At 43.8% G+C, this 12,577-nt stretch overlaps 1 protein-coding gene across 1 annotated transcript in view; it reads right to left on the bottom strand.

Moving 5' to 3' along the window:
• LOC136874660 (alkaline phosphatase) overlaps positions 1-4,056 on the bottom strand; it is a 744,425-nt gene extending 740,369 nt beyond the window's left edge. Inside the window, exon 1 of the mRNA XM_067148292.2 lies at positions 2,963-4,056. Within this exon, the coding sequence (XP_067004393.2) occupies positions 2,963-3,047 (85 nt within the window). The 5' untranslated portion in view covers positions 3,048-4,056. The remainder of the gene's footprint in view (positions 1-2,962) is intronic.
• Between the last annotated feature and the right edge of the window lie 8,521 nt (positions 4,057-12,577).

Raw genomic sequence — 12,577 nt, 5'->3', positions numbered from 1 at the left:
AACAGCTGGACGTGGTGGTGGTGATTATTGTTTTAAGAGGAACTACAACTGGACAACCATCCTCTATATAACACTAATCAGAGAGAAAATATCGAAGGGGTCCGACACTTCGAAAATGAAGGTATCGGCCAAAGGAAGATAAGGACCACGAAGGGCGTGAAAATGAAAGACTCCCTAGCCCTCGCAAACCTAATAGCGTCGGGGTCGGAAAAGAACAAGAGTTGACCAAGGGAGGTCGGATAGGATAGATGAAAGTAAGGAGCCCTGCACAAGTAAGTGGAAGTAATGCCAGGACACAACTAAGGGCCCCGTATTAGCCAACCCACGCTCCAAAGTTCAGAGCCCCTGGGGCCCCTTTTAGTCGCCTCTTACGACAGGCAGGGGATACCGTGGGTGTCATTCTACCGCCCCCACCCACAGGGGGACAGCTAGACGTCTTTCCATTCTCGCTTGAATACATGGCCTTATAGTAACCATATGGGTTTTTGTTTCTTTTTTTGTTTTACAATTAGCTTCACGTCGCACCTACACAGATAGGTCTTATGGCGACGATGGGATAGGAAAGGGCTAGGAGTTGGAAGGAAGCGGCCGTGACCTTAAGATATAGCTCCAGCATTTGCGTGGTATAAAAATGGGAAACCAAGGAAAACCATCTTCAGGGCTGCCGACAGTAGAGTTCGAACCCACTATCTCCCGAATGCAAGATGATAGCTACATGACTCAAACTGCACAACCACTTTCTCGGTAACTATACGAGTGAATGAAAATGAATGAATGAAACCCCCATCTTACGGCGAGGATGGGAATTGTGCTGGCTGCCGAAGCCTGTCGCACTCCTCTGGAGTAATGATTAATGACTGACAGGTGAAATGAAATGATATTGGAGTGTTGCTGGAATGAATGATGACAGGGAAAACCGGAGTACTCGGAGAAAAACCTGTCCCGCCTCCGCTTTGTCCAGCACAAATCTCACATGGAGTGACCGGGGTTTGAACCACGGTATCCAGCGGTGAGAGGCCAGCGCGCTGCCGCCTGAGCCACGGAGGCTCCATTTTACAAAACTATGAGAGTATAATACATTAAACATATCGCCACCCAATGTTGCCAGATTTTCGAGGACTCTGTGTACCTATACCTTCAAGCTGTTTCGAGACAGTAAGTAAACAAATTCTTCGGAGTAACCTTGCTCTTTCTAGCCCGGTATGAGTTACTACACTAGCTGTTGCTCAAATGGAGAATGCCCTTCAAACTCACAGGAAGAAGGCTTTGGTTAAATGTGGGACTAAAGGCACAAGGACTAAGTGGACTAGAACACTCACTAACAATTGTATGTTAAGGCAGATTAGGATTGCCACGGTATATTACCACTTTCTGACTATAATCAAGCGATCAGACTACGCGGGACGGGTTGTGTACCTGTAAGTTTGCTTTCAGGGAATGATGGGTTCACATTCCACCGTCTGGACACTTGAAGATGGTTTTCCCTTGTTTCCTAAGTCCATACCAGGAAGATGTCAGGGCATCCCTTGCAATAACCAACACAATCCTTATGTCTATCTAAACCGGAAATTGATCGATGGATGAAGCTGCACGCATAAACCGGCTTCGGTGATGGGGTCATGTGACTTGAATGGAGGAGGATAGGTTACCTAGGAGAATAATGGACTTCAAGAGGAGTAGAGGGAGACAAAGACGACGATGGCTAGACTCAGTTTCTAACGATTTAAAGATAAAGAGGCATAGAACTAAACGAGGCCACATACTGTAACTAGTTACAAGTAGAGAATTGTGGCGGCAGTTAGTAAATTTACAGAGATTTGCAGACTGAACGCTGAAGGGTATAACAGCCTCCGCTCTGTCCAGCACAAATCTCACATGGAGTGAGCGGAATTTGAGAGGCCGGCTTGCTGCCGCCTGAGCTACGGAGGCTCCCTGACTATAAATAGATAAATAATTATTTTGTACACTATATATATATATATTTTTTTTTTTTTTCGAGGAACTGAAGGACATTCAGTCATACTCTTAAGTTTCACTGACAAGCAAGTGTTAAAAAAAGTAAGCAACTAAAGAGAAAGGAGAATTTTATGGTGAAAGATGGCAGAGTCAGCGAATCAAGATATAATATTTCGAATAATCAAATCGGTTTCTTCCTAATTCCTTTCTATACCTCAAAATGTTGTAAAAGTTCAGCAGTTTACTACATGATTTTTTAAGTACGTAAGACTACGTCCTTAGTCCCGTGTCCTGATACAGATTCAGGGAAGAGGCGAGATTAAATTTTATAGCATGTTTTTATAGCCGGATGTCCGACTCGTTGGCTGAACGGTCAGCGTACTGGCCTTCGGTTCAGAGGGTCCCGGGTTCGATTCCCGGCCGGGTCGGGGATTTTAACCTTAATTGGTTAATTCCAATGGCACGGGGGCTGGGTGTATGTGTTGTCTTCATCATCATTTCATCCTCATCACGACGCGCAGGTCACCTACGGGTGTCAATAGAAAGACCTGCACCTGGCGAGCCGAACCCGTCCTGGGATATCCCGGCACTAAAAGCCATACGACATTTCATTTCATAGCCGGATGCCCAATCTGTCGCCAACATTAGTTGAGAAGCTAATGAAGATGAAATGAAATGAATGATAGTGAATGTCTTTGGGTAAGGAGCTGGAAGGAATCGCCGTGGCCTATGAATAAGAATTGGCCCAGCTTCACTATATGATCAAAGTGAGGTGACAACATGGCTTTACGACTCAGCATTTTTAATAAAAAACAAAAAAGGACATGTTAACCACACGATCCAACCACTAGCTGTATGCCAGTTCCAAATCTAAAACTTACTTTGGCAGGGACTCAGTTTACTACATTTTCCATGGTAGGGATTGACTTGTCTAACCCAGACATATAGGACACTACGATTATATAAGTAAAAGCCACATAACACATTGCAATGAACTATATCTTACCTTGCAAGGTTGCTACGGTGACGACTGGTTCCTCGAGTAGCTGAAGTAAGACTAGCAGGTAGCACAAACTTGTCCTGGGGGTCATAGTTGAATTTTCAGAAACAATCTAATGCACACGAAAATTCACTTCACAATGGTTTATAGTCACTATCAACGTTCCCTAAAATAGTATAATACCCAGTAAATTATAACATCACGTAGTTGCGAGGTCATTAAATTTTAGATAATATCAAGTTCCTACACCGAGTAGTTTCAGTTCCTTTTTACATGATACACTGAGGTTTGCAGAAACATATTCACTTGGCGATTATACAATTAAATTAAGATCCCTTTGTAACCCAATGTTGAAATAAGCATTCTATTTCTTTTCCCTATGAATACAAGCTTCAAATCGAAGACAAATTCACCATTGAATAATCATTTTTGTACTTAATATTTGAAATCGCTAATTTCACAAACCCAGGGGTAAATTTCACTTGAAAATGGTTGTAACATACAGGTTCAGAATTTACATCTAGAAGTACAACATGAATGGGCAACTGGAATTCCACAATAAAATTTTCCTATTTGAATTCAGAAATTATCTTCACGATGTGCAACATATATTTCTGTATACGAATACGTTGGTGGTTTCTAAATTCGAAGTGTGTCTATATTAGTTTAATTGGTAGTGTTTTTAATAATGTCTGTTTGCGATGAGATGTGTTTAATTATTATTCATCCAGTCTCATTTCAGAAGTAAAATGTCTAGTTGTAAAATGAAGTTATTTCTATCCCAATACCATCAAATGGTACCACATTAAAGAAAAATTATTCACTGGATGTGTGCGATAATATCAACCATTAGGTAATGGAAAAATTAAATGCTCATCAAGGCAGAAACACACGGAGATCAATTTCCTTTCCCACAATCCAGAATGTTATTACTGCTCGTGAACTTCAATTCAAATCTAACTTTAAAAGGCTTAGGAGTGTGTAATGTTATGTGTCACTTCATTCCTATTCTCTGCACTTTAAAAGTTAGCGCGGAGTTTTACGTCTTCCGTGCGACGCGCTAGATACCAGGACGCTCAGTGTCACTCGTCCGACGCGAACAAACGTCGGCCACCGACTGCGAGTTCCAAACTGAAGCAGGTATATACTTACGGCAGCCAGCGCGCACTGCACCAGCGCACTACTGTCGCTCCCTCCTGATCCAAGAGCAACTTGTTCAGTGATTTGATAACTTCGGAGAAGGAACAGTTTTCTCACTTGAAGCCGATATTCAAGCTGTTTGATCACATAAGACAACCCTGATTAGCCTTCGTGGCCTTTCACATAGGCCGATATCTTTCTTCGAAATGTCGGAAATATTCAAATTTTTATTCTGATTAGTGTTAAATGAGGATGGTTGCCCAGTTGCACTTCTCATTAAAATAATAATCACCACCAGCAGCTATCATTTAATTTGCAATAAAATACAACAATATCTCCCCGATTACTTCTCCCACACAAAACGTAAAAATTTGACCACTCTAATGTCAATGTGTTAAAGAAGGCTGATGGCACATTTAGCAACTATCTAACAGAATTAAACACAGAAAGAATTATTACCGAGCTCGATAGCTGCAGCCACTTAAGTGCGGCCAGTATCCAGTATTCGGGAGATAGTGGGTTCGAACCCTACTGTCGGCAGCCCTGAAGATGGTTTTCCGTGATTTCCCATTTTCACACCAGGCAAATGCTGGGGCTGTACCTTAACTAAGGCCACGGATGCTTCCTTCCCATTCCCAGGCCTTTCCTGTCCCATCGTCGCCATAAGACCTATCTGTGTCGGTGCGACGTAAAACAAACAGCAAAAAAAAAAAAAAAAATCCAGATCTCAGTGAGTATGACATTACTTCCTGTTACTCTTATAAGATTATTGGTTTTACGTCCCACTGTTATTATTGGGGTTTCCAGAGTGTCAAGTTGTCGGAAATTTGTTTCACACAAGTTCCGTCAAGTGCCGATAAAACTATCGATACGAAGATGACGTATTTAAGCACCTTTACATACCACCAGAACCAAGCGGGTTGGCTACGCGATTAGAATTAAGTAACCATGAACTTGCATTCGATAGTCGGTTCCAATCCCATCATCGGCAACTCCGAAGATGTTTTTCAGTGGTTTTCCATTTTCACACCAGGGGCAAGCTGTGCCTATACGTTAATTAAAACCACGGCCGTTACCTTCCCAATCCCAGCCCCTTCCTATCCTTGCATCGCCGAAAGCCTTTTATGTGTTAGTGCGATGTTAAGCCACTAGCAAAAGAAAAAGTAAAAAAGAACGACTGGGCTAAGGTGGGATCGAGCTCCACACGTTGGGCACAGAAGTGGTGGTGGTGGTGGTGATTGATGTTTTAAGAATACTTACAACTAGGCAACAACTCTCTATTAATACTAATTAGAGGTAAAACATGGAAGGGATACGACATTGAGCGCAGCCGTGAGCTTACATTAGGGAGATAGTGGGTTCAAACCCCGCTGTCGGCATTTCACACCAGACAAATGCTGGGGGTGTACCTTAATTAAGGCCGCGGTCCCTTCCTTCCCACTCTCAACCCTTTTCTGTCCCATCGTCGTCATAAAACCTACATGTATCTGTGCGACGTAAAATAACTTGTACAAAAAAATCGAAATGAAATGCAATGACGTATGGCTTTTAGTGTCAGGAGTGTCCGAGGACATGTTCGACTCGCCAGGTGCAGGTCTTTTGATTTGACTCCCGTAGGCGACCTGCGCGTCGTGATGGGGATGAAATGATGATGAAGACGACACATACACTCAGTGCCAGTACCAGCGAAATTAACCAATGATGGTTAAAATTCCCGACCCTGCCGGGAATCGAACCCGGGACCCCTGTGACCAAAGGCCAGCACGCTAACCATTTAGCCATGGAGCTGGACAAAAAAAATCGAAAAATTAAGGCATCGGCAAAAAGTAGACAATGGCTACGAAGCGCGTGAAAATGGAACAAACTCTAGGCCTCGCAAACTTAATACCGTCGGGGTCGCAAAAGACCAAGAGCTGACCAAGGGAGATCGAATAGGATAGATGAAAGTGAGGAGCAATGGTGGTGATGATTATTCTTTTAAGAGGAAGTAGGCTACAACGGGGCAACCATCCTCTATATAACACTCCATATAACACCACAGTTAGAGCAGCGGGCACTATTTTGCTAAAAATGTGAAAAATCGAAGAATTCAGTGTGGTCGTATCAAGAGTGAAACCATCGTGAAAAATGCCAAAGCAAATTTCTGTCGAGGCTGTAATAAACGATTGGAAAGGCACGAATCAAGATAGTAACACAAATGAAGATACAAGAAATGAAATATAGTTGTACGCTACTTCAGTCAAAATAAAGGTATAGAAAATAAGCTAACAGATTGCGTGAGTACGCACGAGGGGATTCTAGTAGTATTTGCGAACGCACTGCGAACATTAACAGCCATGTTTTATCTGCTAGCAACATCGTTCTATATTCAACGGACAATACATCCATTAATTTTGATAAACATAATTCAAATTACCAAAACATAAAACAGCAATAAAATCCATACTTGATGGCAGCCGACTGTATGTGGCACGTTTTACACTGACTGACAGAGCAAATGCAACACCAAGAAGGAGTGGTCAGAACTTTATGCCAATTGCAGGGTAGACTGACGTCACTGAGGTATGCTCATGATGTGAAATGCGCCGCTGTGCTGCGCACGTAGCGAACGATAAATGGGACACGGCGTTGGCGAATGGCCCACTTCGTACCCTGATTTCTCAGCCGACAGTCATTGTAGAACGTGTTGTCGTGTGCCACAGGACACGTGTATAGCTAAGAATGCCAGGCCGCCGTCAACGGAGGCATTTCCAGCAGACAGACGACTTTACGAGGGGTATGGTGATCGGGCTGAGAAGGGCAGGTTGGTCGCTTCGTCAAATCGCAGCCGATACCCATAGGGATGTGTCTACGGTGCAGCGCCTGTGGCGAAGATGGTTGGCGCAGGGACATGTGGCACGTGCGAGGGGTCCAGGCGCAGCCCGAGTGACGTCAGCACGCGAGGATCGGCGCATCCGCCGCCAAGCGGTGGCAGCCCCGCACGCCACGTCAACCGCCATTCTTCAGCATGTGCAAGACACCCTGGCTGTTCCAATATCGACCAGAACAATTTCCCGTCGATTGGTTGAAGGAGGCCTGCACTCCCGGCGTCCGCTCAGAAGACTACCATTGACTTCACAGCATAGACGTGCACGCCTGGCATGGTGCCGGGCTAGAGCGACTTGGATGAGGGAATGGCGGAACGTCGTGTTCTCCGATGAGTCACGCTTCTGTTCTGTCAGTGATAGTCACCGCAGACGAGTGTGGCGTCGGCGTGGAGAAAGGTCAAATCCGGCAGTAACTGTGGAGCGCCCTACCGCTAGACAACGCGGCATCATGGTTTGGGGCGCTATTGCGTATGATTCCACGTCACCTCTAGTGCGTATTCAAGGCACGTTAAATGCCCACCGCTACGTGCAGCATGTGCTGCGGCCGGTGGCACTCCCATACCTTCAGGGGCTGCCCAATGCTCTGTTTCAGCAGGATAATGCCCGCCCACACACTGCTCGCATCTCCCAACAGGCTCTACGAGGTGTACAGATGCTTCCGTGGCCAGCGTACTCTCCGGATCTCTCACCAATCGAACACGTGTGGGATCTCATTGGACGCCGTTTGCAAACTCTGCCCCAGCCTCGTACGGACGACCAACTGTGGCAAATGGTTGACAGAGAATGGAGAACCATCCCTCAGGACACCATCCGCACTCTTATTGACTCTGTACCTCGACGTGTTTCTGCGTGCATCGCCGCTCGCGGTGGTCCTACATCCTACTGAGTCGATGCCGTGCGCATTGTGTAACCTGCATATCGGTTTGAAATAAACATCAATTATTCGTCCGTGACGTCTCTGTTTTTTCCCCAACTTTCATCCCTTTCGAACCACTCCTTCTTGGTGTTGCATTTGCTCTGTCAGTCAGTGAACATACTTTTATATAGCAACCAAATAATGAAAAATGAAATGGCGTATGGCTTTTAGTGCCGGGAGTGTCCGAAGACAAGTTCGGCTCGCCAGGTGCAGGTCTTTCTATTCGACACCCGTAGGTGACCTGCGCGTCGTGATGAGGATGAAATGATGATGAAGACAGCACATACACCCAGCCCCCGTGCCATTGGAATTAACCAATTAAGGTTAAAATCCCCGACCCGGCCGGGAATCGAACCCGGGACCCTCTGAACCGAAGGCCAGTACGCTGACCGTTCAGCCAACGAGTCGGACAACCAAATAATAAGCATCCGTTTATCAATACCAACGAGCTGAAAATAAGACTATCACAGAACACCAATACATCTTTCAGATGTTCTACATCAGGGCTAACAGGTCTGCCGGTACGTTTGTCCTAACGATACAGAAAGTTCTAAGAGTTTTGAACGATTTTGCTGCCAGTATTCAGCATGTAGAACAAGTGAAGAGCGGCATTGGCATGGTTGGTGACATACATCATCATGCGCCCTCAAGATGGCTATCTCTCATTCCAGCTCTAGAACAGCTCTACAAAACTAGCCAACCATCAAATCTTATTTTATGCAGTAGAGAAAGAATGTGCATAACGCTATTCTGCAGTTCGTTGGAAACCAGGAAAATGAAATGAATGATGACAACATCCTTTCGCTAATACTTCCGGAATGTTACCTCTACTTCGCCTATAATACTTAGGTAAGTATTTCATACATCAATAAAAGTTTAAAGAGTAACCCCATTATAGTTACTGAAATCAAGAGAAATCTTTTTGATTTCAACGTAAATCTGAAGAACAGGATTAATATTTTTGGTTTTAAAGTTGATCAGTCTCTCGATCATCCTTTGTGACATACTTGGAAAAGTGGTACGATTTTGAAAACAGCTCTCTTCACCACTTTCCGTACATGACCCCACAGAACTGTCATTTGAATACCTTGTGCATGTGGCGAGAATTCTTGACGTTGAGGCTGACGGTCAAGCAATGTATGATTGATGAGTATAAAGTAAAGCAAAGTACAAGCCATGAAGGCCCTGGGAGGGGTGGAAGGCAAAGGCTTCCACTATCCGTAACCTCGGCACTTGGTGGGGTAGAGTACGTCCCGCCGCCTTTGCCCCCTGGAATTAACCTGGTACTCCTTTTTGGCGTAGGCTGAGTGAACCTTAATTTTTTCGTTTTCCTGGTGGGAATCGAGCCCCCGTCCTTACGGATAAAGCAAGCACGCCTTTACCGTCTCGGCCAGACAGAGTATAGTGCAAACTTCGCAATATTTTTATAATGCTATTCTTTTGTCGGAAATCACCCAGAGCAAATCGAGCTGCTTTTCTTGGGATTTTTCCAGTTGCTGAATTAAGTAATCCTGGTGAGTGTCCCATACACTGGTGTCTTACCAGAGACTTCGATGCCCACTCTTTTACATCCTTACTATGACCCACGTGTAATAGACTAATATAACTTGGAAACAATATTCTCTAATCCACGGGTAAATAATGCAAATATCAATTATTATTATTATTATTATTATTATTATTATTATTATTATTATTATTATTATTATTATTATTATTATTATTATTATTACTTTGACATGTGGCTATGAAGTTGTTCACAACTATTATTATTATTATTATTATTATTATTATTATTATTATTATTATTATTATTATTATTATTATTATTATTATTATTATTATTGTTACGGAGTTATCCGTGGTAGGTAGAGGTGAAAGAAGGTGCGGGTGTGAATGGGTTTCAAGCTACGAAATTAACGTGCAATGTACAATTAATTTAAAATTTAACTAGGTTATATTTTCTTTTCAAAAACAAGAGATAACAATCATAACAGGTACAGAGTAGCAAAAATGTAGGTACAAGATTACTGGGTTCGGGCTCAGTGCCCTTACTTCATAACTCTTGGGCAATCAGCCCCGCCTTACTCCCAAAGAAAATTTTAGCCAAGGGGCAGAAAACCCCATTCATGCCCAGGAGCACTGGCTCCAAACATTACACATAAAGCCTGCACGAGGCATACAGAAACAAATTTCAAAGAGCGCTCCGCTCTCAAAATTGTAAGCCTATCACAAGGCCACACCAAACTCTACCTTCAAGCTGTCCTCTAAGGACGTATTTACAGGGGTAAAATACCCAAACTACGGAGGTCTATTACATGAAAAGAAGGTTGATTACATGACCTCTAAAATAACAATTTGAGAGGAGGCGAACTTGCACTCCTAATACACTTTGTTTTTAAAACCTAATCTGGCTCTGGGCCACTAACGCAAGGGCTAATCCCATACTACAGAGGTGACTTAGAGAAGAACACTTTACATTACATAAACGAAGAATAGTTTGAGAAAATAAGTTCACCTCAAAACAAATGTGAGTGGGAGCTCGAGAGGGTTAGCACTCTCTATCCCAATATGTAGCTTTACAAGAAAAAGATGAAAAGAGTAATTACATTTTAGGAAAAGGTTACATGATGGAAATGCTTCGAACCCGCCGCGAGTGTTAAACTGCCGACCTAGCAAGAAAAGAAGTTATTAATAGGCCATTACCTGGTGTTGAACGGCTGAAGAAGAAAGAGGCGCTTCCCGCCTCCTGCTATGTACTTAATACACTGAAAGATGGAACAGAAGTGGCCTGGAGACCCTAAAATCAGCAGTTTATATCCTCTCGCGGAAGATTCTAGGCGTTAGGGGAAAGAAAACACCCTCCCACAAAATCTTTATTGGTTCGGGAAAAGAAACCCCTACCCAGATGAAGAAGAAACACATTATTGGTGGAAAATTAATTAAGGAAATTCGGGGTTGGCTAGATCCAAAACAAGGGGAACAAGAGGGGTATACAGCCAACTTAAACAATAACAGAAAGAAATTTAACAAAGAACAAACTCCTGAAATAAAAATTTCTCCAACAAAAAAGTTCTTTGACTCCGCACTAGGTCGCACTATTGTTGATCTTCAGTAGTGTCCTCTAGAAGAGAAAGTTCACACTTCTTACTTCAAGCGAAACAAAAACACATCAAAAGTGACACAGTTCAAAAACTCAAAATTTTCCACGTGGTGACATCTTCTGAGAAAGTAGAGAATTAATAGAATAGATAAAGTTCAACCTTCCTCCAGAAGAGGAGTTTCAACTGGCGCAACTTTTAAATAAACGGTGTAGAGGTGTACCGCCCGGTACAGACCTCCCCCCCCCCCAAAAGTTCCTCCAAGGGGTAACACAGAAGAACATAAGCTTTGTTTCCAAAATAAGGTCCAAGTTTTGATGTTGATATTAAGATTAATTGCGGAAGCATTTATAAGGTTTCTTAATTCAGTTTCAAAATGTTGTTGTTGCAGGTGAATGAAAGTCTTTATGTTTGTAGAATTTGAATTTCTGAAGGTAAACTTTTAATGCTTAAAAGGTGAAGAAAAATTTTGCAATGTCCACCAAATATTGTTGTTGAATTCCCAAGTGTAGTTATTGCTTATGGTGACTGTCCATGTAGTTGATGTAGATTGAGTCGGATGGCCAGACCGGCCGTTGCAGCTTGCGTCCAACGGAGGCCGCTCGGACCCCTCAAGTACCCTGAGATACCGCTCGCCCGCACTATGAGGGGAGCAGAGGTGTTGAAGTCCGCCGCGCCCGCGGTGAACAGATACAGGCTGCGGGCATGTAGTAGGTCGTGCGCCGCACATCAGCCTTGGCCGGGAGGAGAGCTCCGGTTCGCCGTGCACATGTCGTCTTCGCTGGAGAGGAGGGGGCCCATCCCCCTCCCCAGATCTGCACGGCGCTGCGCGGCTGCGGGGGCGCTGAAACATTAAAGCTAGGCGGCAGAATTGTGTTGGACTATCATCTTCTTTGAGGGTACAGGCTTGTGGAGAGGTTGAGGGGCCAGCGGCGTGTAGATATCCATGGCATTTACTATTATGAAGCCACAGTGTAAGGTGGAGCAGGAGACGGGAGCGTGGTAATGGCCGTGGCAAGAACAGGATGGCAGTTTAACGTTTCGGGGCAGGTTTTACACAAGGCTTACATCTAAAACCAAAATATTACAGAAGGGGCAGAATGCCTTAAAAGTGAAACTCAAAAAAAATATAACCTTCATATCCTTTCAAAATAATATGAAGCAAGTTAACACAGAAATTACACCGGTTTCACCTGGGACAGGTGAACTCTAAATATCCTCTCGGTGGCTGGATTACTTAGCAATAAGGTAACCGGCGTAAGAAAATCGAGAATGATACAAGGTCCATGAAATCTGGGGGCAAGCTTGCCCGCGGGAACAAAATTTTTGACCATAACCTGGTCACCTACCTTCAAAGTGGTGGGTCTCCGTCCACGATCATACCTTTCCCTAACCTTTTCATGAGACACTTTAAGATTGGCTTTAGCCTTCTTCCAACGATCTTTAATGTTATCCGGATCTATTGTCTCGGGTAGAATGTCATTCAAAGACCAGAGGTTAGAGAGCGGCGAGTTGGGAACAAACTTGAACATCAAGGAAGCTGGAGTAAACTTGTGAGATTCATGAACCGCCGAATTCAAAGCAAAAGCTATCCAAT

The sequence above is a fragment of the Anabrus simplex genome, chromosome 5 (genome assembly GCF_040414725.1).
Source record: "Anabrus simplex isolate iqAnaSimp1 chromosome 5, ASM4041472v1, whole genome shotgun sequence".
NCBI classification, from domain to species: domain Eukaryota; kingdom Metazoa; phylum Arthropoda; class Insecta; order Orthoptera; family Tettigoniidae; genus Anabrus; species Anabrus simplex.
Note: the sequence above shows the minus strand (reverse complement) of the source record. Positions and strands in the feature narration are given on the sequence as shown.